At 53.3% G+C, this 25,927-nt stretch overlaps 2 protein-coding genes across 10 annotated transcripts in view; one reads left to right on the top strand and one right to left on the bottom strand.

Moving 5' to 3' along the window:
• Positions 1-5,359, bottom strand: part of UTP11 (UTP11, small subunit processome component) — a 9,963-nt gene extending 4,604 nt beyond the window's left edge. The window contains exon 1 of the mRNA XM_026863193.1: positions 5,256-5,359. Coding sequence (XP_026718994.1) covers positions 5,256-5,359 — 104 coding nt within the window. The remainder of the gene's footprint in view (positions 1-5,255) is intronic.
• FHL3 (four and a half LIM domains 3) lies at positions 4,768-25,696 on the top strand. Of its 9 annotated transcripts, XM_026863172.1 has the most exons (7): positions 11,138-12,782; positions 13,016-13,233; positions 22,749-22,930; positions 23,010-23,184; positions 23,781-23,950; positions 24,113-24,299; positions 25,330-25,696. In XM_026863172.1, the coding sequence occupies exons 2-7, from the start codon at positions 13,227-13,229 to the stop codon at positions 25,479-25,481; spliced, it is 873 nt and encodes a 290-aa protein (XP_026718973.1). In that variant the 5' UTR covers positions 11,138-12,782; positions 13,016-13,226; the 3' UTR covers positions 25,482-25,696. The 9 variants fall into 9 exon arrangements, with proteins under 9 accessions (XP_026718979.1, XP_026718981.1, XP_026718973.1 ...); XM_026863178.1 differs by lacking the exons at positions 11,138-12,782; positions 13,016-13,233 and adding an exon at positions 4,768-7,913; XM_026863180.1 differs by lacking the exons at positions 11,138-12,782; positions 13,016-13,233 and adding an exon at positions 8,892-8,912.
• The last annotated feature ends 231 nt before the right edge of the window (positions 25,697-25,927 follow it).

Consider the following 25,927-nt stretch of genomic DNA (forward strand, 5'->3'; position numbering starts at 1 on the left):
GGGGCTCCCCCGGGGCGCGGGGGGGAGCGGGGGGAGCTGCACGGTGCCTCCGCGGCCGGGGTCCCGGGGACGGGGCATCCCCGCGGCACCCCGGCGGGGTTTACTGTGTCGTTACCGGGGATGTGCCTCGCTCGGAGAGCTTCGCTCCGGTTCGGTCTAGGAAGCACAGCCTGCACCGTTTTGTTAAAGAAGAAGGCGGAAAAAAAAAAAAGAGTCTTTCGGCCGTGTCTCTTTCCCAGACTGTAAAGTTTCAGCGCTTAAGCTGTATTTTATTAAGAAAGCTCTGAAACTTCATCCAGCCAATAAACTGGGAAGTAAACTTAAACCAAATGCTCAGACGTAGTGTAGAGAAAACTTTTAACACATCCTGAATGGTTGCTGTTTGCACTGAGTCCCAGGGTAGGTGCGGGGAGAGACTCCTCAAAGCCTTGCTTCCTCTGCGTGTTAAACAAAGGCTCAGAAGTCACACTTTGAATCTTGCCATTGAAAAAAGAGCTCAACATCTTTTCAGATTTTTTTTTTTCACTGAACACAGTTTTGTTTCAGATTGCTATGCTTTCTTACAGGTAACGTTTTCTTTTTTGGTTTCCAGTCTTGCTGGTGTTTTGTGGTCACATTCATCGCTTTGACTCTTTCATGAGAGTTGATGGAAACGCTGGGTATGGTTTGTAGTTAGCCTGGGCGAGGCGTGTTAGCAGGAATGACTTTCCACTGACTCAAAGCTCCTCGGATGGCATGTGATGGTGGTAACTCACCTTCAGTGCAGGCTTTGGTACTGAGCTCTCTCTACTTAGATTTGAATTTAGTATGTTCAGTGTTTTCCAGTTTTGAAAATCATAAAGGAAACCTTTCCAAAGAGTCACGGGAGCGCAGGAGAGGCTGCCCTGGACCAGGCCCGTGGTCTGATGGACGCGGTGTCCTGGCAGCAGCCCAGGCCACTAGTGAACAGTGAGGGAAGGGTGCAGGGAGATTTATTTTACTTCTCCGACTCCTACTGAGCATTAGAAATCTGTGGCTCTCCTAGTGGCTACGAATGTGTGTGTGATTGTCAAATGTTCCTTTACTGTTAATTTTTGAGAAGTGTTTTCTTGGACATTTCCTTAGGAGTCTTTCATGTTTAAATGTTTGCCTTTGGTGTGAGTAATATTTCTCTGGTGTTCACAAAGGTGTTGAAGCTGCCTCATTTCCCTAATTTGCTTTGTCAAAATGTGGTTTAACTTCCTGACAGGCAGGCCATCAGCAGGAAAGGGGAAGCCTGACATCTCTCCAGTCTTATTTTTGTGCCATTTTCTTTCCTTTTCCTAGGATGGAGACCATATGGTTCTCTTGCTGGCTACTTCCTTAGAGGCACAGAGTTGTGAGCGTTAGTTTAATTCTTACCCAGCTGGGTCTGTAATTTTGTAGTTTTAAGACTGGTGGCATAGCACAGGAGACAAAAATATCAGCAATATAGCTAGTTGTGGGCACTGATTATAGTGGATGCTCTACAGCAAAAAGTATGTTTTGGAATGAGAACTCCTTAAACCTGCACATAGGGAGTGGTGGGGACACGCCAAAGGCAGGGTGGTGGTTGGAAGTATCCAGAATTCCCGAGCAGGAAGCCCTGTGAACAGCTCCGGGGTCTCAGCTCCGGGATCTTGCTGGCTCTCCCCGTTGGGTGTCTTTGAGGTGCCTCCTGGGGTAAATCAGCGTGTCTGGCCGGGCTGCGGAGCAGCACCCGCAGAGCGGAGCGGGCGCTGGCATGCTGGAGACCGGGCGGGCTCCTTGGGCTCTGGGGAGGACGGCGGGCCGCTGCCATTGCCTCTGCAGGCTTTGCAGCCATCTGCAGCACGTCTGCTGTCAGCTCTGCTTCCTGTTTACACTGCACTTCGGTTTGGAGCGGGCTCTCACACAGCCTTGCTGTCCGGGGGCACGGCGGCACCTGGGGGCTCAGCTTTCCGGGGTCATGGTGGGGAAGAAAGGCAGGAGCCCCTTTCCTGGCCCGTGTCAGTGTGGTTGCCCTGATGACACGTGTGGTTTTTTCTGTGGAGCACCAGCCTTGTGTGGCTGTAGGCAGCCTTCACTGGGCAACAGATTTCTGCGGGGTGTGAGCTCAGTGATGCTCGTTCGGGTTTTGGACCTAGCAGCTGTAAGATGGAGGTGAACCCTTAACTGACAGTGCCAGAAAAAGCTTCTCTGCGGGCAGGTTACTGAAACTCCCAGTGCACCAACTCTGGCAGCGCTTGGTTCTGCTGACAGCCAGGGCCCGCTCACTCCGCTGCTTGCTCTAGCAGGTAGGATGCTTTCCACTGTGCTCCTCATTGCAGCTGAGCTGATGCTGTTGCACGGCCTGCTGTTTTTTGAAATGCCAGCAGGAAAATTGAACAAATTGATGACTCTTAGCGCTCAAGTGATCCCCACCCCCTCTCCCTGAAGAGGACTTTTATGGTAATCACAGCAGTGATACACAGGATCTTCCTGGTGGCCCGCTGGGGCCCTCGTTCATGTCTGTGGGATTTTCCCTGTCCTTGGCTTGCCTGAGGTCGTGCTGGAAGAGCGCTCAGTGCAGCCGTAGCCTCAGGAGCGGGGCAGGAGCGTGAACCTCTTCACCTCTGCCTCACCTTCCGTGTGAGAAAGTTTCCACAGACAAAGAAGGTGTTTATGGAAAACTGGGGACTGGCTGGCTGGCCTGAAGAAAAGCCGAACTTCTTAATTGGACAAACAGCTTCATTATTTCTTGTAATTGCTCAGTAAGGAAACCGTTTTTCCTTCAGTGCTCAGTATCCCTGGTCAACAGCCGCTGTTCTTGGATTGCTCGTGCCCACCGTGGAGCACCCAGCTTGCTCTGGCAAGAGGGGGTGTGAGTGACCTTTGCGGTTCTGCTCGGTGTTTGACTCCAGAGTGCGAGCTGCTACACCTCATTCCTTAGGGGGCTTTGACTTTTTCTGCTGGAATAGGTGCAGTTTTGATGGTCAAACTGGAAAAATTCAGAGAGAACTTGACAATGTTTTGCCTGGTGATGTCATGAAAACAAATGTAAGCATTTCGCTCTGGTTAAAAAAAAAAAAAAAGGACAGCTATGACAATAGATAACAGCTGCGTCTAGGAAAGGGAAAAGGCTGGTTGTTAGGGGGCAGAGGAACTTCACCAGTATTATTTAATCTTCACGTGACTACCAGGCGTTTAGGATCACTTTCAAAGGACAGGGCGTTCAGGTGTGAGGGCTGAGAGTCTGCAGGAGAAGGGGTTCAGCTGCACGTGCTTTGCTGGGCTCGGTGGGCTCGGGCCCGCGGCAGACGGCGGCTCTGCCCCCCGGGGAGCTCTGCGGCCACTCGGCCGGGAGGAGCTGGCGCTGCCCGCGAAGCTGCTGTCCCGTTGCTAGGCCTTGTCCGTTCAGGAGCGGTGGGTCTTTAGCTACAGCTGGAAGGAAAAATGCTCCATTCTGCGGAGATGAAGTTGCTGAGAAAAGTCCTTGGTCTTTGTTCCTTCTCTTCCTTCCGTTTTGCACTGGTTTTGCCAGGTGTAAAATACAATTGTCAGCAGTTTACAGGGAGGGGGAGCGTCGGTTTTCCTGTTGAAGAAAATATCAAGGGTCTGATTGTGAAAGGAAAGGGGAAATTGATGAATGCCACATGGCTTCCACCTTCCTGCATTTCATCCTAGCAGAATTGCCTCTGCTGAGTGACTCACTGTGTGTCTGTTGGTATTTGCTAAATGGGAGAACAGTTTTAACAAATGGTTCTGCCCTTACTGAACAGGAGCCCACTGAGAGGATAGTATTACTCTGTGAGGAATCAGAAAGACATGTCCATTAGGGCTAAAATCAAGAGTTATTTAGAAATGTTTTAACACAGAATCCAAATAGCAATGGAATAAAAATTCTGACATTTATGTTCTTGTTCTTAGTGTCTTGTTCACTTTGGCTTTATTTGGCCTGTGGTCATCTGACTGTTAACTCATGTCGTTTTTTATTTGCCTCCGAATATATTACCGTAGGTTGTCCTAGGCTTTCAAGTTGCAGAGGTCTTTTTATGTAAAGTATTTCAAACTTTTCAAATATTAAAAAAAAAAATTCTTAAATCAGCACCATGGATAAATATTAACTCCAGACGTTTCTGATCGGTGTCATCGCTGGATGAATGTTTATGTTTATGCCAACGTGCCCAGTGCCAGTTCTGTTCAGGAATATCAATTATCTTTCAGCACCAACCTGGTGGCTGATGCCAAGGACATAATCTTAACCGCTTCCTAACTTAGTTTTGAACATCTGAGCTGTAAGCCAGAGGAATGTGCTGTGCCTAACCTGGAGCTGTTAGCAGCCTCCGATGTCATAAATCCAGGGAGCGGAGAAGCCGGTGCAGGTGACTGGACAGCTGGAGCTGTTTTCCCTAGGCAGGAGGGGCAGAGGGACCTCTGAATAGCTCAAGGAAATGCTCGGTGGTGTTGGAACGGCCGCGGATCTGCTTCCCTAGTGCTTCCTTCAGCACATGTTACACTTGACCCTGCCAGTACTAAACGCCAATAGGAGTCAAGTCATTGTCCCCAGTGGCAGATTAAACTGCTTGGCCATTGTTGAGAGTCCAAGATTTTCCTCTCTCACCCTGTTTAAATGACTGCTTGGATGTGCAGCCAAAGTAAACATGAGCTAATAAAAAATGTAGAGATAACATACGGACTAGCTGTTGTGGATTCAGCAGGCATGCTGTAGCACAAGGATGTGTGAGGTTTGCTTGCATCTTTTCTGCTTTAGTTTTGAAGCTTAATAACGGTGATACGGTATAACGTCCTTCCTGCTGTGATGGGGGAGCTGGGTTTATGTGCGTCCTTTGAATAAGGGAGGGGTCTGTCAGGCTGCGGGGGTCTCACGCCTGCCTGGCAAGGTAGAGTGCACAAACCCCAGGCTTGGCCCTTCCTCGCTTGAGAGCTGGAAGTGTCGTGGCAGTCCATGCAGCCTCGGAATGCCTTCCTCTGTTTCCCCACGGTCCAGTTCCCTGTTGGCAATAATTGCGTTTTCAGTTGACTTTTTACTTTTTCATTTACTCAGTACACAGCCTGTGAGTGAAGGCCGTTGTGGTGAGATCACAGTGAGATCTGTAGTCTGCAGGGGGTTGTAAAGAGGTGAGGCATCTACGTGGCTGTCAGGAGTGCCTAAATTATGGTAAAGGAAAGAATGAGATCGGGAGGGGATCAAAAAAATCTTTCTGTGTGTGAAGCCACGGTGGAGCGGTAGGGGTTGGGTTGTCCGTGTGTTCCTGTGAGGCGGTGCCGTTGGGTACTGTGTTGGGGTATAAAAGCTGCTGAGGCGAACAGCAGGAGAGGTACTGGAGTTGTCTGGATTTACAACTGGTTTAAGTGCTTGTGTGCTGCTCGCGTACGTCATCGCTGTGTGGCTGAGGATGGCTGACCTGCCGACGTCCTTTTGCAGTGGCTCTCTGCTTTCCCCCTGCAGGGCTGGCAGGCCCGTGGCTCTGATGGGATGGGGTGCTCTCGCACTCTGTCCTCCAGCCTCGTCTGTAGCAGGATGGCAAGTGGTGATAAAAGGTTGTTGAGAAACTGAGGGCTGAGAGCGTGATATGACATTAAAAGTTTAAAGGCTGCTGGGCAATAATTACATAAACGATGCAGACAAGTCCAGATCTAGGAACAGTTTTTCCTCTTTCATCCCAAGCCAGTCATGGCTCATGCTGACAGCACACCTGGAAATGAGGTAACTGAATACTCTGCCCACACTGTTCAGATTTGCTGGGGCTTGGGCACAGGCACAGCATCTGTTTTTCTCTGCTCCTGGGCAACCTTTGTTCTCCTGCGGCCCAGAAGTCTCGCTGATGAAAAGAGACAAGACAGGGCGCTTCTCTTCCTTTCTCGGGAAGGATGCTCCTAAGCCACCCGTGGTGTGACTTTCCTGAGAAATGCCCTTTCCAGATGCGGAGATCTTGCTGCTGTTGGAGCATGAGGCGGAAATACTTCCAGCGCTGCCTGAACATGTTATTTAGGTCAGTTGCAAGGAAGATGGCAACATGAATCAGAAAGGGAGTTGGAAGAGGAGGAAAGTCATTTGACAGCACCTTGACATCCCCTGCCAGTGCAGGATTTTTCTCTGCCAGCACAGAAGCAGCTGGAGATCACATTTTTTGCTTTCCGTGCTCTCTGTACACTCCTGTAACTGAGTAGCTGGACTGGAAATGATAGAGAAGGCTGCAGACAAAAGCCTTGCCTTTATCACTCTGCATCAGTGTACCTATTTCCTGGTGTATGAACTAATCTGTCTGAAACAGAGAGACAGGGCAAGGTCTCCTCCTTATCCCTCTGGAAAACAAGATACATCAGAATAATTGCTCTAACTGCGTCCATTTGGGGTGAATGAGTCTCCAGAAGATGCTTTTGTGGAGGCAGAGTCATCACATTTTTGTGGCGACGGCTCGCTGGCAGGGCACTGGCCGAAGTCGCTGGGATGATTTTCCCACCAGGTAATGGGCAGGCGGTGCCTGGGGCCCCGCGGCAGCACCCGGGAGCTGAGGGGTGCTCAGGGTGAAGCAGAGCCAACAGCCGGGGTGCGCTGGGCCGGCTCTTGGGCCGAAGGGATCTCAGCGATGGTGGGAAACCTCCGAAGAACGTCCCCTTGGGCAGGGCTTTGCCGAGCACTCTGCTTCCCTTCCCAGAGGAAGCAGCCTGAATTTACCCGTAGAGACCTGTAGGCTAAAACAAATTATTCTTACGCAGTAGAAAACATTGAGACCAACCTTAACTGATGAAGCAATTTGCCAGCTTTTAGCCTCAAGGTCCCTAGTCCCTCAGGGCTTTCCAGCGTAATGACTTGGGTCGGTTTCCCAGAAAGATTCCCTTGGATATGTGCTGTTGGCAATGCTCTGGCTCATTACTGGCCATTTTATTTTTCCAAGAGCCAGCTCTTGCTAGCTTCGTTCTCACAGTATTGTTTTCTTTCTAGAAGAAGCTTTTGCTGGCTCTCCTAAACTATCACATGGGAATTGCTTACTAGCTTAGATTTATTTTTTTTTGTTTTGACCCAAAGCTGCGCTTCGCTCCCCTCTGTAACACTGCCAACATCATTTCCAGTCTCTTTTAAGCATATGTTTTGCAATAATATCTAAACTCTTGGCTCCAAATAACTGCCTTACAGAGAGATTAGTATCTTTTAACAAAGGAATTGAGAGGCAAATAGCAAGAACAAAAGCAGGGTCTTGAGATCCTGTAAGACTGTCCTGACCTTTCCCGAAGGCCTCAGCCTAGACTTCAGCATTTAGCTCGCAGATGGCAGAAATCAGGGTGGACTTCAGTGTGCGCAGTCCTCTGCCCGGTCTCCGTGTTTGCACTGCACGTTGTTGCCATCTGGGCTTGACGGGACTATTCTTACGATCTCCAGGGAGCCTTCTCTAGCAGAGCTCATCTCTGATGGAAGTCCTCTTTGGCTGACCTTGCACGGGGGCTAGTATTAGCAGTGTGGATTTTTGAGATGTGACAGCAGCATTCTTTGTAGGAAGAAAACTGTCTTGGGAAATGTTTTGTCCTGGCTGGGAAAGAAGGTCTACCACTTGCCAGCTGTGTTCCCCAGGTGTCCAGCTAGGTACACGGTATTAAACTAGAGAGTGAGTCAACATTAACATCGTAAAAACGTCAGGAGAAGGTGCTACGGGGTTGCAGAGGCCTTCAGAACCCGGCTGAAAAATTGCTTTTGCTTTAGATGCGAGAACTAGGGGTAGAGGTGGGAAGGAAGTTGTGCAGGGCCGCTCGGGACTTGGCAGCCGTGCTGGGAGCACGCCCCGGATCTTCTGATGTTCAAAACCTCCTCCTTGGTTCCGCGCGTGTCTGGGAGGCTGTGTCTGATCCGCAGAAATAAAGACCGGTGGTTACAGAATTGGCACCTTCAGAAGTGACATTTCTCTCCTAATTAGCACGTTGCTCAATTTGGGTTGCAGGTGAGCTGAGTTCCAGTTGCTCTGAGCATTTTGAGTTTGTTGCTTGCTAGTGCATAATAAGTGAGTGCACAAAGTAGCCCCAGGATTAAATGTATTTGCTTTTGTTGAGTCTTTAGCTACAGTTTGGGGGCAGAATAGCAGAAGTGTGTAAAGCTGGTGCTCTGATGAACGCTAAACAGGACTATCTTACACTTTACATTTGTAGCCTCCTTGATTCTTCCTTCCTACTGCAGCAGTATGACCGATTTGGAGGTTGCAAATTTCAATTAAATTTATGCAAAATGGCTTTGGGGCAACTTCTGCTTGGGAATCTTTGTTTTTGTCCTTGTGAATGTAAGACCTGATGCACCAGACTAAAATAATGCGATCAGAATGCATTTTTTATAAATGTTTCCTAATCCCTCTGAATTGTGATTCTTGAAATTTGTATTCCAATGTCTTCTGCCACACAGGCAGAACGAGGGCTCTGAGCGGTATGAATAACTGCTCTTGGCAGCAATATTTACCAAAGTAGTAGCTCAGTTGCATCCTGTATGTTCTGACCTGCCTGAGTCACAGGTCGTCCATTTGTACCAGCTGCTGTGTCCCAGAGAATTTCCTGCGTTGCTTTTTAAAGATTTATGTATGCAGGGACAAAAAATAGATCAGAAGACTTGTGTACACCGTGAAGATCCTTTCCTGCTGTTATGTGCTGCGTAGCCACCTTTTCCTCCAAGCTCCTTCCAGCTGGCCACGTCTCTCCGTGCCATTGCGAGGAGGTTTTACCTTTATTTGCATGAGTGAGCCTGGGGTCGTGGTGGTCTCTGCTGCTCGTCTTTGGTAGGACGGGCACCTGAGGTGTGTTGGGCCTGGAGCTGAGAGTCGGAATTGGAGGGACCTGGCTGACAAGTGGCCGTTTGCGGAGGGAGGCGAGAGGCGGGCGTGGGGGTCCCAACACGAGGCGGAACCTTCCCCCGAACCTGCTGCTCGGAGCTGGCTTTGCCTGAAATGATGAGACGGGTGGGTGCCCAGCGTCCCTGGAAGTGAGGCCAAGATACAAATACACAACCAGGGCAGAACAGACCGACCCCCTGCCAACCTCTGTTCGGAGGCTGCCGCCGCTCCGGCTCGCTCGCGGGGTTCCCGGGGTGCGCGGCCGGTCCGTGGCGGTCCCTGGGGGCAGGGTGTTCCCCGGCGCTCACAGGCCCCTGCTCCCCTCCGCACCACACCGCAGCGCGCCTGACGCTTGTGAGGGGTTGCTGAGCGCCAAACCCGTGGCACCCCTTCGTCCCCTGCTCCCTCCTGCCTGTCCCCGTCCGCCCTTCGTTGAGTCTCGCTCTTTCCTTGGCCTTTTGCACTCCCCAGCCGTGCACCATTTGGAGCTCGCTTGAGGCTACTTTCGATACCAACTCCCAGGAGCATCCCTGCGGCGGTCCCGCAGAGGCCCCTCTCCACGCCTGTCCCCTTGCAGCTTTGTCCCTCTGTCTCCCAGGCTCGGGGACTCCTGCAGCCGCCTCCGGCCCTAGCTCAGCCACTCTTGAGAAATCTTAGTGGAGGGTTAGACCTGGCAGATGGAGGCTGTTACCTCATTCCACAAAAATGCTTTGTTATTGAGAAAATGGAAACTGTCTGAGGTTTGGGAGCTGAATAGAGTCATTGGTGTCTGTTTTAACCGCAGTTTGGTGGTGACTGCTGAAAGTTCCCCTCACTGAGCATTCCCTTTCCCTACACCCATAATCTTCGAGTCATCGGAGAGCTGCAGTGATTTAACTCATTAGCTGAGCAAATGCTGAATACTGTTGCATGCTCTGCAGAAACCTTGTTAAAACCTCAGTGTCTTCCAGCAAACTAAAAAAGACTAGCCAGTAAATAACCCTTTGCAAACTATTGGCCAGAAGAGTGATCCCTGTGGATGCTAAGCCAAATTTGACTCTTTATTTACAGTCTCAGCTATGCCTCCTGTTTACCTGATTTTTTAGAAACTGTGTTATGATTGTGCAGGAACCTCTTGGAGAGAAAAGGCGTGCACGGAAGCTTACGTTTTGTAATTCTTTAACACAGGTATCTGAATCCCAGTCCTGAAGAGAAATTTCTTTTCATCCATGATTTTTAAAAGTAGATTCCAGCACTGGGGATTTAGGAGCGTAGGAGAAATAGTTCAATCCCTATTTTTAGTCTTTGCAGGCTGGTTTTCGTGTTGCTGTGAATAATGACTTGGGTTAGCGCAGAAGAGCATTAACCTAAATACTTGTTTTAGTTCACAGATATTTGTATGCATCTGTGAAATTGAGGCATCTGATACCTCCTGCTAAGAACATTGCGTAAGCGTTATTCACCAAGCACCCTACTGGAGCTGGGAGCAGCAGTGTTAGCTTTTTGGAAATAAAATGAACACTTCATTTATGTATTTTTAAACTAATGAGTCTTAGCAGGCCAAATGAATGTCTTCCAGCTGCTACAGATGGTTTTTACATGGCTAAATAGTTTGGTGCCTAGAAAAACCTAGAATATTGGAACCACAGGTATTAAATATTTAATTAGTACCCTGGGATGTAAATATGACCTTGATATTTTGAATTTGCTTACCCAAATTTCCAGTGTTCACTTAGAAATTAATCGTTTAATACGGTTCTGATCTTGTTATCTGGGAAGAAGAGTGACTACTCGACACCTTCTCCAAATTTCTTTAAATATCAGAGTGGGTTTCAGTAACAGGAATTTGCTTAACTGGGGAAATAATTCCAGCTGTTCCAGGCAGAACCCAGGGTTAGTATTTTAGTTGCAATGAACTGTTTCCGTTCTAGATCCCTGCTTTCTGTGGGTTTGCAGTGTAACCATAAAAGCCCTTTCCAGGCTGAGCTCTGCCTCCTGAGGTCTTTGGGAGGTTTTTTAATATAAAATGCAAATTGTAAAAACAATTAGCAGTTGATTTTCAGACTGTTTTACCAGTTGAGAGCCCATTCTGGACATGTGTTGTTCCTGTAACTGTAAAGCAACCTTATTTCTTGCATGATCCAAGCCCACAGGATTTCCCCCACGTCAGGGTATCAGAGGTTGGGTAATTTCTGTTGTAGTTCTGTGTGGCTGCGGTTCACGCCGTTTTCCACTAAAACAGCGTGTACGCTAGCTCAGTACTGCTGCTGAAAACTGTCTGGTTTTTAAGGCTCTTCTAATGAAACAAAAGCGATTGAATAATAAAATAAAATGTCCATCTGAAAGGCCTAACTTCTGCATGGTTGAAGACAAGAATTCCTCTCCTGAGGTCCACATCTGATGGCAGTATTCCTGGATATTGCTTAGGATGTGAAGAATGTGAAGAAAGAACAAGATCCACTTTTTTTTCTTGCTGAACTTAGAGTGCAAGGACTACTTTTGTCAGCATCGTGATCCCACGTACTAGCCTAAACTGCTGACCGTGGCCAGGCTTTTGACCTCACCTTGGAATTCCACTGCCCTCATGTAAGGAAAACGTGGCTTTGTCTGCTCTTAAGAACTAACACGGTTCGAACCGGTGCGTGGCTCCTGGTGCTGCGCTACTCCAGTGCCTTCTTCCAGCTCAGCATGCTCGCTTGTAAGCCCAGAGTTTAAATAGTAGGAGCGACTCGCAAAGGCATGGTGCTACTTGGTCGAAAGATCTGCCGTCTGGATTAACTGTCCCTTGCAACGGCGCGGTGCTGTGTCTGTCCGTCACAGAACGCTTTGGGTTGGAAGGGACCTTAAAGATCACGTCCCCTTCTGCCCTTTTTCCCCTGCTTCTTGCAGAGTTCAGTTTGTGGAATCTGTTTGGATGTAGGTCTGTGGCCTGCGTCCGTGGGTGTCAGAGTTTCCAGGCTGACAGGGGTATGTGCTGCATCTCAGAAGGAGAAGATGGACGGGGACTCGAACCTTGGTTCCATTTTTAGTTCTGCCAGGCTTGCCTTGTGCCAGAACCCTCCGAGGTGCTAATCCCAGGAGGGAGATAAAATAACTCCCTGCCCTACAGGTATTATACGGGTAAATAATGTTTTTGCTGGTGACAGCTGTTAGGGAATTGAGGAAGCAACAATCCTATGAGAGGTGTGGGATGTCAGCCCTGTGGAAACTGAGCGCTCTTGCATTTATGGTCTTGCACAGGACCGCCATGTGTATTTGCATTATTTGCAGGAGGGAGTCAGGGAGCTAAACTGCTTTTCAAGTGAAGAAGCTAATCTTTAGTTTGTGTCCTCAAATGTGGATCAGTTATTCTCATCTGCTGCTTTTCTCAGCACGTGGAAATTTTCAAATAGGAAAGTCAGCATTTAAGTTTTAAGACATTTCAGTGGCTACTTTTAACTCAGCGAACGCTTCGTATGAAGAGAACTGCTGCGGTGCCTAACTCAGAGGGTTCTGGAGTGTGTAGAGTAAAAGTGGAACTTACTAAAGAGTCATTAATAGCAAAAAGTACACAGTGTGTTGCGTGTAACTCAGCCAAGAGAAGTTTTAATTCTAGTATTTCTCAACCCTATGCAAACATCGTGTAACTCACAGGAAGATTAAATCTGGCCCATTGGGCTTGTTTAGAAGTTTTGGATGTGTTGCTCTTGGAGAGCCCGAAGAGCCGTGTGAGGAAAATCACAAACGCACTTGAGGCTGGTGGAGGCGTTGGGCCATACGCACAGACCGTGTCGTGCTGTGTGCGCTGTCGAACAGTGACTCAGCCAAGGAGTGGTGAAGTAAGTGCTCTGGGATCCTTGATAGCTTTGAGTCTTAATTTTAGAAGACACAGAACAGAACTTTGAATAAGAGTGGGAGAGGGCAGTCCAGAGTCTTGGAATGGCCGGGCCCCGGGTAGATCCTGCTGTTGGAGTAACGCTGACCCTTCACCCTGGAAATCGGTGAGCTCTGCTGCTCGCCTCGTTAGCACCTGACTTGGTAAGTCAGGCTAATTATGATGTTCATTAGCTTCTCACTTTCTGTGAGGAGTTTTGTTTGTTACATTTTGGGGTTTTTTTCTGTCATCGTGATACTGAGAAATAGAAAGGGTTTGGAAGTGAAATATATCTACACAAAATTGGAATTTTTACGTGCCTTACGGAAATTTAGAGTAACTTGAATTGTAAGTGTCGGATTCCCAGTCACAAGTAATGACATTTAAACCTCTGTAGGAAATGCAATCCCTGTGCTGATGTCACCCTCTGGTTTATGATGGGACTGCCTTTGTTTCTGGGCAAGCACTCGGGTGTTTTGCTAGTGAAGTGATGATTTACTAGCGGGAGTCTCTTGCCGGTCGCACCTGCTCGAACCGTCTGCGGTGTGAGTCACCGGGAGAGCCGTGGCCGCTGGGGCTTGGGCTTTACTGCTCTGCCACGTTCAGCGATGCAAGGTAACAGAGAACTGGGCTGGAGGGTTGGTTCGGGGGGTTGCCAGTTTGGGACAAGTAGCTTGTCAAGAGAGCGTTTCTGTTCTGGCTGGTTAGAACAGAGGGAGGGTTATTGGGGCGTTGGTGGTGTCTCGTCGCAGTGAAGCCCGTCGTCCTCGAGCTGCCTGAGCACGCAAAGAGCTTTGGAAAAACCTCGCCATCCGTCAGAGAGCGGGTTGCTGTGGCCTCCTTCGGTGAACGACTGTGGAGCATCTTCTCTGCTGCAGAGAAGCGGGGCACTGCCTCGCATCTGCTGCCTCAGGGGCTGGAGCATCAGCTCTTCTTGGTCTTTACCTGAAAGTCATCGTGAGAGTAGCCTCTGTTAGTTAAAATTCTGGCCTTCTGGTTCCTTCTTAGTCTGTGATAAATCTGTTTCACGTGGGTCCCCTTGTAAATCTCAGATCTGAATGAGAGAACGAGGTTCTGTAAATGAGCCACAGACCTGGATCAGGGGCTCCCTAATACTGTTGTTGCTTTTCTGTTCACATGGGTTTTTTTTCTGTAAAGGAGCAGTTTTCCTCTCCTTGTGAGTTTTTAGCACAGTGGGCACACGTGGGGTGCCGCGCTGACCGCCAGCAGCGTGGTGAGATGGTCAGAGACAGGCACGGCCCCGGGCAGGGGCGCAGCTCTTGGAAACTCGGTGTGTAGCTGCGTGACATAAAGGCATTCATGAATTTTGTGAGCATTTGTGCCCCTCAAAATAGCTGTTTCCACTTAGTCTTTTGGATGTGGCACGGGTTTTCCCTTTCATGGGTACCACCAAAGGCTCTCTCCAGCGTGGCATGACAGAAGTTGGAAAGCGTGTTGCGTCTTCTGGAATTCTTTTCAGTGCTTGCAAGGAGTTCTCGGAGATTTTACGTAAAATATGTGACAGTTACAACTGATGGCTTCTGTTATGTAAAATGTGCAGTAGTTAATTCACTTCTAAAAGTGACTCTTTACTTAAGAGTAATTTTTAAAGGAGAAATGCTTTAACATTTCCACGTTGGCCGGGCAGTGGCTACAAGAAGAGGTTGTCTTCCTCTCCCGATGCCGCGTCTGTCCCCGCTCTGTCTCTCCCGGGCTGGGCTGGGCTGTCCTTGCAGAGCCCTACCTTGTTTCAGGAGGGCTGCAGCTGGCACACACAGCATCTCCCCAGTAACGAATTATCTTAGTTTTGCTTCGGACCACAGGCAAGCAGTTCTCGACACAGTAACCCGAGACAATTTGTCTTTGCCAGGATTCAGCCCTTCCCCAGATTTAGAAGCTGCTCACATGCTGGGGCTCCAGAGCTGTCATTGCCTTCGCTTGCAAGGGACACCAGCAGCTGTAGAAAGTACTTTAGACTGAGACTGTCCAGACCTCTGGTGCAAGAGCCAGCACAGGTGGAGAGGCCCGTGTCAGTGATCGGGGCAGCGGGAGACACGAGTGTCATTGCAGTGTCTCCCCCGTCACCTTCCTGGCTTTCTCTTGACTCTGTTGATGTTGCTGATTTGGGGGTGGAGGGCCCCAAAAGGCACAAAACTGCATTTACAATGAGGGTTACCTTCCTCAGTCAGCAGATCTGCTTGTGTGCAAGAAACCAACTGTGAATGCTCATGTTTGGGAGACAAAGAATCATATCAGAAAAGGGAATATTTTGACCAAATTTGGTGAAAAAATTCACTTTGCCCTTTAAGTAATAGGCTTGCATTAAATAAAACATGCCTGGTTTATATGTCTTTTCCTGCTACTGTAAGTCAAAATTGCTTTGTTTATTAAAAAAAAAAAATTGCAGTTGAGCAGAATCAGCACCAGAGCTGCCAGGCTTTCTGGAGAGGACAGCTGAGAAGGGTTTGGGCTCGGGCCGTGCAGGTTTGCTTTCAGTCCGTGAGCACAGACGATGCGCCCGCCCTGCAGCCCGTCCGCGGGCGCACGTGTGTCCTTGTTCCGAAGCAAGCTTGAAGCAGCCCCTCGGTTGCCTTTGTGTGCAAAATAGAGGTATAATCTCATAAGTACCTTTTATTCAGGGACTACAAAAAGCTTTGTAAGCACCAACTTAAATTAGGTGTCACCTCAGAAATAAGAATGGCTTTGTCCTCAATTTAAAAAAAAAACAGCTGCCTCCAAGGGAAAGACAAGTGAAAACTGCAGCATTAAGGCTGGACTTGTAAGAGCACTTCAGGGAAATAGAGCGGAATTCCATTATTTTGCAGTGACATCTATACTGAGATGTACAGACCCCAAGACTTAGCAGCTAGAGCAGTCAGATTTTTATTTTTCTGCGCGTAGGCTGTGATGTCTGTTTGAATTGCAGGATTCGTGCGTGCAGGGCAGATCGAAGATGAAGGTAAATCGGCCTCAGTGTGCCGCTTGCGTTTCCTGCCACGGTGCATGTTTGAGTTCTAGTGTGCTGGCTGTGACCTTGCTTTCACGGGGCAAAGAGATTTCGAAATGCTGCTGCGAGCCCTGGGTCTGTGCCGCTGGGTAAGCAGTTAGGCGTTTCCATGCGGCCGTGGGCCAGCTTTGCTGGGTTACGTGGGCATAAATCAATTCTGTCCAAAATTAAACTTTCATTGCTCGATTATAATACAACATGCTTATTCTTTGGGAATCCCTTTTTCTTCCTGTAATAGCCAGGGCATTATAAAGATCTCGCTGGGTTTCTGCATCTGGAAGGTTTAGGACATCCTAGGCTCTGTGCAGCGGTTCTGTCTCTTGAGTTCGGGGCATGGATGCATTTTCCCCGTCGATCTTTGTGGTGATACGTTTGCTTCTGGAGAATACTGGCTGCATGCAGGTGCCCTGTACCTCCTGCTCCTCCGATCGCCCCGAAGCTCCTGTGATCAGTCACGCGCCCTGAAGCTTGGCGCCAGCATCTTTCTGCCTATTATGGTCACCCTGGCCATGTGGCAGCTGCTGCCCGGCAGCCGGTTCCGAGCTGCTTGGTGCAGGCTGTTGGCTCCTGCCCAGGGCAGGGGAAGGTTCCTGCAACGTGGGGCTTGGGCAAGGCTGCCTCTTCTCCCGAGCCTCTTCAGAGACTGGCCAGAATCTCTTCCAGCACATTTTTGAGCCACAGGTTTCTTAATCATCTGGTAAAAGGGACTTGATTTGGCTGAGGAGAGGTTCCTGAGGTGTTCGTATCTTCCTCCTCCCTCAGTTAGTTCTCTGAATCATGGCAGGTCCAAACTGCCCAAATGGTTTCAATTCCTGACTTCCTGTTGAGTGTGCAGAATTTCCTTACTTTGTATACATTTTGAGTAAGATTAGCAGCTGATCTCTTGAGCAAACATTTGGTTCTTGAGCAAACATTCGGTTTTAATGTCAGTAGAATGGCACAGGCTGCTTGTGCTGAATGTGTCCGAGCAGCTCCGCTGCTGGCAGCTGCGCCCTCGGTCCCAGCTGCCCTCTGCAGAGGGAGGATTTCGTTCAGAACCTGAAATAGTTAATTAACCCCTACAGGTGTTCAGTAATAAATTCTAAACTCTGAAGTCATTCCCTCCTTTCTTCCTGGGCAGTTTTTCATTTTATGGTTGCATAATAGGGACTCAAGCTTCTTTCTCTGGCCCTGGTAGAATTAGCTTTCCCCAAAGAAAATAAATCTAGAGCAAGGGCTGAATTGTCCGTTGCCTTTCTCCTTCCCAGCCTGCACGCTGCTGTGCCTCCGCTGGGGTTTTGGAAGGTGGGTAGACACGGGATTGGCATTTCTCACCGGTGGTGTTCGAGCACATCTTCTGCTTCTCTTCTTGCAAACCACGTATCTTCATGCTCACCGCCCAGATGTTTCAGCTCACAGGTGGATTCAGGGCACCTGCTTGGATAGGAAGGATGTGGGGGGGAAAGGGACAGAAGTAGCTGAAAACCAAATGCAAAGCAAGGTCTCTGCCACAAGAAATTACAGTTTGAATCTCAGATGGGCAAACCCGCCTGGTTTTCCACTGCAGCATGGAAAATTGGATTTCCCTGCAACTGTGGCCTCATTAAAAAGAGATTCTTTCTTTAAAGGGTAGAGAAGGGACAAAAGTCCCAGTGTGCACAAACACTGGCGTGGAGCTTTGTCCCTTTACCTTGTATGGGGATGCTGCCTTCTGAGAGCCTGACTTATTAGCGGCAGGTTTTCCTTTCACATCGGAAAAGTTTTGCTTTATGTTTCCTTATCTTAGGAGAAAGAATAAAGAATTTAGTACTAGAGGAAAAAGGTCCATGAACTCGCTGGTGTTATGAAGCCAGAGCAAAGTTTGGGAGTTCCGTAGGACCCTGCGCTTCCCGACAGCCCCGCGCCCCCCGCCCGCAGGCACAGCCGCCCTCGGCCGGGGCTGCCGAGGGTTCTTGCAGCCCCAGCGCTGTCCCCGGGAGTGTCTGCCAGCACGTCAGGGCAGAACTGTTTCCGTGTGCAGGCAGCCGACCCTGCTCATGGTCTCGCTGAGGTTTATTGGCCTTCCTGAGGGACCTGGCCAATCATTTGTGGTGATTCAGAAATTCAATTTAAACTTTAAAAAATCATTGCTGCTTTCCAGACTCAGCAGGTACTTAGACCAGGCGTCAGTGGTCGTTTTCCTCCCAGCATCAGCGTTACTGGTGTTACAAGGAAGCATGAACGTGAGCCTGGCCTCCTGGAGATGCATCCTGGCACCTCCTCTATAGAATTATGCTGGTACAGAAAATAAATGTTAGCATGGCTGTTGTGCCATGTCACTCATGTGTAAAGTGATAAAGGTGCTTCCTGTCTCAGCGGGGTGTCAGCCTGCTCTTTGGGGAAGAGCAACCGCCGACTGCACTTACCCGAGTCGGGCATTTTCAGGAAGCTGCCCCTCGCTGAGCAAGGGAGACTGACAGCACTTACCTCATTCGAAATGGAGGGTGTTTCCTTAGAACTCTGACAGCCATTTGGCTAAGTCTGTTGCGTTTGGAGTTGTTCTGCCTGTGCTTGGGGATTTCCCTGCGCTGCAGCTTGCTCAGTGGAGCTTGATGTGTGGCCTTACACCCCGCGGACTCTGAGACCCAAATTTCCCTCCATGCTGGAGAAATGGCCTCGAGCATCCTCCCGTTGTGCCGGGGGGGAGCTGCCAGGTGAGGCCCGTGTCTGTGCTGATGGTCCCTGCAGGGACTCTGCTCCGCACTGCGCCGGAGCCCCCCGAGCAGCCCTTGGTACTGGAGATCTCCGAGGTGCCGGGGGAGGCGGGGGCCGGGGGCAGCGCGGAGGGGAGGTCTGGGGGCAGGGAGTGCCTCGGGGGTGCTGCGAGCAGGCGGGTGAGGTGTGCTGCAGCTCCTGAGGGTGCTGGTGCGGGCTGGGTCACCCCGATGAAACACTCAGCCCCTTTCTGGCAAGCTGCCCCCGGCCTCTCCCCGCAAGCAGGGTCCCCTTTAACAGGGGGTGGGGACGCTGTTCCCCCTGTGCCAGGTCTAAAGCTGCGCTCGTGGGTTTGGGTACAGAGAGAGGCAGCAGCGTGCGGAGGTGTGGGAACCCCGGGTGGTGCCCCAAGGGGCCGGACCCCCGAGAGCCTGGGCCCCCGAGAGCCTGGGCCCTGCGCCGTGACCTGGACTGGAGCCGCGGGAGCGGGGTCAGGAAGCGCGGACCGAAAATGTTCCCGGCCTGACGGGGGGTTGGAGCTGCTCCTCAGCCAGCAGCTGGTTCCCCTTTTAGGGTCGATGGCAGGCAGAAACAATTTCACGCAGATTCCAGGACCCATAATGGTTCTGGAAAGCCAACGGGAACAAAAAGCGTTCTTCTCCTCCTCTGACCTTGGAGCGCGTGGAGAACCGTCTTCCAGAGCCTCGTCCCCGGACGGTTTCGTCCTTACATGGGGAACGCCGGCCCGTCCCAGCGCGGCCGAGCTGCCGCCTGGGCGCGTCTCCAGGGGGGAGCTGCGGCCGCGCGAGCGGTGCCCAGGGCAGCCCGCGGAGATGGGAACGGGCAGGGACCTGCGGGCCGTCCGAGGCAGGTCTATTCCTGTGTCCGGGGAAGATTAAGTGTTTCCCTAGGAATAGCCTTACGGGTTGCTCTAGGATCACTGCGTGGAGCAGCTGGTTGTGACCTGACAACGAGCAACAAACTGGTGTGAAGTTACACGGGGTTGTAGGTTCGCCCCGTAGGTGAGACCTCACGCTGGAGGAGTTTGTTGTGGCAGGAGTTGTCTCCAAAGGCTGGTTAAACCCCTCAGTGACTGTGTGCAGCAGGGAGCCTGGCCCTGGACAGTCTGCACGGGCTCCTTTGCATAAGAGCTCCCTGGGTTATAGGCACTAAAATTACCGTAATGATCTCCTGGGGCTGTTGCTAAGCCATCTGCTGTGTTGCTGCGGACAATGACACGGGGTGGTGGTGGGTGCATGTTACTCTCTAATTAGAAAGTGGGCTCTGCTGGGCGTCCTTGACAAATTGCTGACCTTTCTCATACGTGAAGCTATTCCGAGCTCTGTTCCAGACTGATCAGATTTGCATCCCCGAGCACGCTAAATGTTGTTTGTGAGAGGAGCTCTTGTTCCCAAAGCTGTTTGTTCATGGGCACAGGAGAGGAACTGAACTTCCTTTCCTCCGTGAGCACGGCTATATCTGTCAAAGGGAAAGGGTAGGCAGCTGGCAGGCATATATCTGTTGTTTATTTTTGCCCTCAGGCAGCCAGCGAGACAGCTGAGAGAAACCCCCCCATCCAGCCCCAGAGCCCCCGCGTACGAGGGACCCGCCTCAGGAGACCCGGTGCCCCGGGGGCCGCCGCCAGCTGGTAATGGGCAAGCCAAGGCTCCCGTGGTTTCAGGGTGACACCTTGGTTGGTGCTGGAGGGCTGGTGGTGCCCGCAGCCTAGCACACAGCTGAAGTTTACGGGGTGGCGCAGAGTGTGAGCACTTGCCGATTCGCACACAGAGTGGCTGCCCGTGTTGTGCCTTCTAAATCTGAGCCTCGATTAAAGGGTTTTTTAATGCATTTGAAAATGCGTTGAGACTCCGCCTTTTTTCTTCATGAATGGGGACAGTTTCCAGGTTCCTCGTTACAGTCACAGTAAGAACCGCGGGCTTTTGTGCTGTTTCTTTTGTCCCACCTTCCTCTTCCCTGCACACTCGGTCTCCGGCAGCGCCGTGTCCTCGGGGGTGAAGATGCGGAGTTTGCTTTGGCGTCGCACAGGGCTTTGACACCCCTGCCCAGCGCTGCGTGTGAGACCAGAACAAAGAGAGCAAACAGCTTATCTAATACAAATAACCCTGAGCAAACTTCCTGGGCCTGTTCTTTCTTCTGGGGAAAAGGCAGCGTGGAGGCTGTTCTCGGAGCGGTCTCGGCCACGTGATGCTCCCGGGCCTTGCTCCGCTGTCGGCCCGTGCCTCTGCCAGCCCCCGCGGCCCGGGGAGCAGGAGCTGGGCTGGCCCAGCGGGCCACAGCCACGGCCAGGCGCTGGGGAGAAGCTCCTCGGAGCAGAGGCAGGCGTGGCGCACGCTTTAGGGGCTTCCTCAGCAGATGGTTTTCAGAGGGTTTGTGTGGTTTTCACTTCCCCCCTCTGCGGCGTTGCTCAGCGCTGCGGGCTCCTGCCCCGGCCGGCACAGGGCGACCTGCGGGTCCCGGTGGGCTGCCAGGAGCCCGGGGGACAAACAGCATTCGGGATTGAAATGTTCCTGCCCTGTCGCTACTTTTTTCGCTCCCCGTTGCGCTCACAGCGACCCCTCGGCCGCCCCAGGGGAGCGGGGCTGGCTCTGCCCATGCCATGGCCCGAGCTCTTGCTGCGGAGCTGCTGCTTGGGGGGCCCCGGGGTGCCCGTGGGGGTGGGCACGGCGCGGGCCCGGGGCAGCAGCTCCTGCCCTGCGGGGTCCAGGGGTGGGAGCGCCCCAACAGTCCTTGGCTGGGCTCATCCTGCCCCTGCGGCGCCGGGACGTGCTGCCCCTCGTTCGGGGACCAGGCGCACGGCGGGGCCGGGAGGCCGAGTCCCTGTCACCGGTGAATCCCGAGGCTTCTCCATTCGAGTTGTTTTTCCTTCCCTCGTGTTTCCCAGCGTCCTCTGACCCCGTGTTACAGGACCACAGAGATAAAGCGCAGCCCGCTGAGCAAACATGGCAGCTCTGGCGGTGCCCTGGCTCCCAGGGTAGGAGCGCTCGTTTATTACAGACACACCTTGGAAAGTTCCCTTCAGCAGGGCTGCGAGGAGGAGGAGGGTTAGGAAGCTGATTTTCGCTCTTCGCCGGAGAGAAAGGTCCCGCGTGGCTTCAGGGAGCGAAGGCAAGTGGGGTGGCAAAGGAGGAGGCGGTGGCCGAGGAGCAGGCAGGAGCTGCGCGGGGTGCTGGGTGCTCTCGCAGGGACGCGCCGTGGAGCCGGGGCTGGGGGCACGGGGCGGTCAGCGGGGCAGGCAGTGGCCGGGGCGGCAGCTGGGTAGCGAGAGCGGCTGAAAAGGGACTTTGTTCCCCCTCTCTTGGTCACGTAGCCATGTGGGAACACTAGATTTATTCACCGGCAGCCCTATCGCGCATACGGGCTTGACAACAGCTGGGAGCTGTGTGGCTTGACCAAGAATAGCCCCGGGGAGCTCGCTGCCCTGAGCTGGAGCTGTCTGGGTCGGCTCCGGCCCCGGAGGGAGGCTGGCGGTGAGCTCCTGCCCCATTAAACGCCGAACTGGAGATGGAGCCCTAACGGCTCTTCTGAGGTGGGTGGGATCCCGAGGAAAGCTGCAGCGTGCGGCGCTTTGCCGCTGACGGCTCAGATGTAATTCCATGGGCTTGTCTGCACTTGACAGCAGCCTGCGTTAGAGGAGGGTGTGATTCTGCAAGGGGAAAACTCCATATTTAGGAATAACCAGGTTAAACCAAACAGAAGGAAGATACTCTTCTCCTGGTTAGTGCTCCAAAGAAAGCAAAACCATTCCACAAGCCTCTTGTCTGAGAGGAGACGGGGGGCAGCCAGGGGTGTCCAATCTGCATGTGAAACCCCAGCGCCCCCCAACACCTCTTCCCCGGGGAGTGCGTGTAGCTGGAACAACATGTGCAAAACAGTTTGCTGGGACGTGGCTTCGCAGCCGGGCACGGTGCGGGGTGCCCGATTTCTGCTTCCCTGGGGAGCAGCTGCTTTAAAGTTCCAGAGAAGCTCCAGAGGCTGGGGCGCTGGCAGCCCCGGCGCGCTCAGGCCCTGGGGGGGCTGCGGGGGTCTCTGCGGCGCTGCCTCAAGGTGACAGGGGATGTGCACCCGCGCCGTGTGCGCGTGGTCCCGTTCTCGGTGCCAAATCAGAACTTTTCATGCAAAAAAATTCTCTCTTTTGGTCATCCTTTAACACTTTGCTGCCCGGCAGGGATGCAGACAGCGAGAAGCTCAGCTGCCTGCGGGCGTGTCTGGGTTACTCTGAGGGGTGCCCCAGCGCTCCCCCTCTTTGAACTGGAGCACAAACCTGAAGCAAGACTCGTCGCAGGCCCACGGGCTGTTTTGGCAGCGCGTGCGGCCCCAGCGCGTGCGGCAGCTCGGGTCTGTGCCCTGCCCGGGGGGTGCACGGCCCAGGGGTGGCGGGGCCCTGCCGGGGCGCCCCGTAAGCAGCTGCTGAGCCGGCGTCTCTCAGCAGGTGAGGGAGGCCCCCAGACCGGCACCATGACCGAGTGCTTCGACTGCGACAACTGCAAGGAGTCCCTGTACGGGCGCAAGTACATCCAGATGGACAACGGCCCGTACTGCATCCCCTGCTACGACGCCCACTTTGCCAACACCTGCGACGAGTGCAAAGAGCTGATCGGCCACGACTGCAGAGTGAGTACGGGACCCCGCGGCCGGGCAGGGCGGCTCCTGGGGCGGCCGGGCCCCCCCTCACCTCGGCTGTCCTCCCCAGGAGCTGTACTACGAGGATCGCCATTACCACGAGCACTGCTTCCGTTGCTTCCGCTGTGACCGCTCCCTGGCCGACGAGCCCTTCACCTGCCAAGGCGAGGAGCTGCTCTGCAACGACTGCTACTGCAGCGAGTTCTCCTCCAAATGCATTGCCTGCGAGAAGACAGTCATGCCAGGTAGGAGCGGGCAGGCTCGAGCACGGCGGGTTGTTCCTGGTCCCGGCGGCGGCGGCCGGGGCTGCGGGGTCCAGCACTAGGGCAGCAAGGAAGAGCTGAATTTCTGCTCTCCTGCCTCACCGGCACTGCCTAGAGCGGGTCGGGCGCGTTGCTTGTCTAGCAGAACGGCAGGATCCAGAGCTGCAGTCACCACAGCAGCCCTGTCTGTTCCCCTTTTTCATGGGGAAGGAGCTGGGGAGGAAATAACAAAAGGTTTCCTGGGCATTTTCTGGTGTGTGCTGACGAGAAGGGAAGGAATGGTTGAAGGCGTGTGAGCGTCTCTGGAGATGGCCCGAGGCAAAGGAGTGTCTCTGCTTGGCCATTCTGGCACTGGCTTCAGATGTAGGTTACACAGGCGTCCGTGCTGGGCGCGTGTTCCCGCAGCCCTTCCCTCAGCGGTGGGGGGACCCTGGGGCCTCCCCTCTGCGGCTGCCTGGGGCCCTGTGCTGCCGTGGGGAGGGCAGGCACAGAGCCGGCGGTGCAGCTTGTGCTGCGCGGCCTCCCGTGTCCCCGCGTGTCCTGCGCCCTCCGGTCACAGCCACCGGCTCTCTCCGCAGGATCCCGTAAACTGGAGTACAACGGACAGACCTGGCACGAGCACTGCTTCATCTGCAGCAGCTGCCAGCAGCCCATCGGGTCACGATCCTTCATCCCAGACAAGAAGGATTATTACTGTGTCCCCTGTTACGAGAGCAAGTTCGCTCCTCGCTGCACTCGTTGCAAAAAGGTACGTCTGGACGGCCCGGAGCCCCCGCGGCCTCTGCCCCAGGACGTGTTTGCTCCCCACTCCTCCACCCCACACAGAGAAGGGTCCCGGCGCCGGCGCCCCGGCTCGCCGCCGCGTCCCGTTTCCCCGTGCCTGCTGTCACAGCCTGTGCTCTCCCCGCAGACCCTGACCAAGGGGGGAGTGACCTACCGCGACGAGCCGTGGCACAAGGAGTGTTTCGTCTGCACGGGCTGCAAGACCCCCCTGGCCGGGCAGCAGTTCACCTCCCAGGACGACAACCCCTACTGCATCAAGTGCTTTGGGAACCTCTATGCCAAGAAGTGCAGCGCCTGCACGAAGCCCATCACAGGTGGGTTGTGGGGGGCTTTGTGGGGTGGGGGCCGGGGTGCTCCTGCCCGCCGCCCCCCCGCAGTGCTCGGGTGTCTCCGGGCACTTCAGGCCTCCCCAGGGCAGTCGCTGGGTGGTACAAGGTGCCCTCAGGCACGTCCCCTGCAGAAACCACTGCAGCCGCCTCCCGAGGAACCCCCTGAGAGAGGAGCTCTCTGTGCCAGTGCTCCGGGGGCCACTCGTGACCCTTCCTCTGCACCTTTCAGAGTGGCGACCTGTGTCCCCTGGGAGGAATTCCCTCTGCCCGGGGGAGAAGGCTCCGCAATGACCCCTCACAGCATGATCTGTCTCCAGCTTGCCTTGTCTGGGACAGGCTGCCATGTCCTGAGGAGGGATTGCTGACAGACAGGGAAGGCCAGAGGCTTCCAGCCGCAGCCGGAGCAGCAGCGGCTGCAGGGGGGTCCAGACTAGGGCGGGGGAAGCCGGGGGTCCTCTGCAGAAACCCCTGAGAGGTTCTGGCCTCCCTCCTGTCCTTCCCCTCTGGACCCTTCCCTTTGCCACTCCGTCTCTCGCTGCTGGGAAGGCAGAAAAAGCCCTGACTCAGCTGGTGACTCAGGGGATGACTCTGGCTGAGGACAGGGCAGCTCCCGGGCACCCCCCTTCCTGTCTGGGCCTTATCAGTTTGTCGCAGTCCCGGGGAGAAGGGGGTCACAGCCCACGAGTCCGGCCGCTGCCAGCGGAGGAAACGAGCTGCCTGCTGTGATACAGCGCTGCCGTGGTGCAGCTCCGCTCCCTGCTCCTCCCCGGGGAGAAAATGGTGATTCTGGTCCGAGGGTCTCAACACTGCAAAATCTGGTGTGAAATCGGTTTGGTCCTCTCCCCAAAATGAGCGGAGATTCGTATTTCAGACGTGTTCGATACGGGGGGTGTTTGGGTGCCACAGCGCAGCGCTGCGTGTGAAGACCTGACTGGGAGATGAACAGGCCAAGACTTGGTCTGCGTGGAGCTCATCCCAGTTTCCCCAGGGTTCCAACTCCCTGTCCCTCCCACAGGCTTTGGCGGGGGTAAATACGTCTCCTTTGAGGACCGTCACTGGCACCACAATTGCTTTAACTGCGCCCGCTGCAGCACCTCGCTGGTCGGGAAAGGCTTCATCCCTGACAACGATGAGATCCTGTGCCGCGACTGCAGCAGCGACCTATGAGGCTCCGAGGGCGCCGCGGGGCAGGGGCTTTCTCTACCCTTCAGGGCCCTTGTGCCAGACGCCCCGACAACACTCCAGGGGCAGGGCACAAGGCACAGGAGCTGGGGGCTGACCCCGAACCGCGGTGTGGTCAGGGGGTTCCTGTGCCCCTCCCTGAAGGCTAGAGTACGCTACACTATGGCTCTGTGCAGAGTCAAAGCTAAATAAATTTGAAAGAGGAGCTTCAAGACCCCCCCCATTATTTACTCTTCCCTTTTGCTTCCTGTCTGACCAGGCACGAGCTGAGCCCAGGGCCCCCGCTGAGCAGAGGGCAGCAGCAGCAGCTTCAGCGTTGGGCTGCTGGATCTGCCCGCTGGCAGCATTTGCTCCCCCTGGCACAGCGCTGGCTCTTCTCTTCCCCGAGTGCTTCCCCCGCTCCGTGTGACACAGGGCAGCAGCTCCCGGGC

Source organism: Athene cunicularia, assembly GCF_003259725.1.
Source record: "Athene cunicularia isolate RWA chromosome 23 unlocalized genomic scaffold, athCun1 chr23_part1, whole genome shotgun sequence".
Taxonomy (NCBI): Eukaryota; Metazoa; Chordata; class Aves; order Strigiformes; family Strigidae; genus Athene; species Athene cunicularia.

Coding starts and splice junctions, on each gene's coding strand:
- FHL3 (XM_026863172.1), top strand. Junction 23,185..23,780: donor CGAGAAGACAGTCATGCCAG/GTAGGAGCGGGC, acceptor CTCTCTCCGCAG/GATCCCGTAAACTGGAGTAC. Junction 24,300..25,329: donor CTGCACGAAGCCCATCACAG/GTGGGTTGTGGG, acceptor TCCCTCCCACAG/GCTTTGGCGGGGGTAAATAC.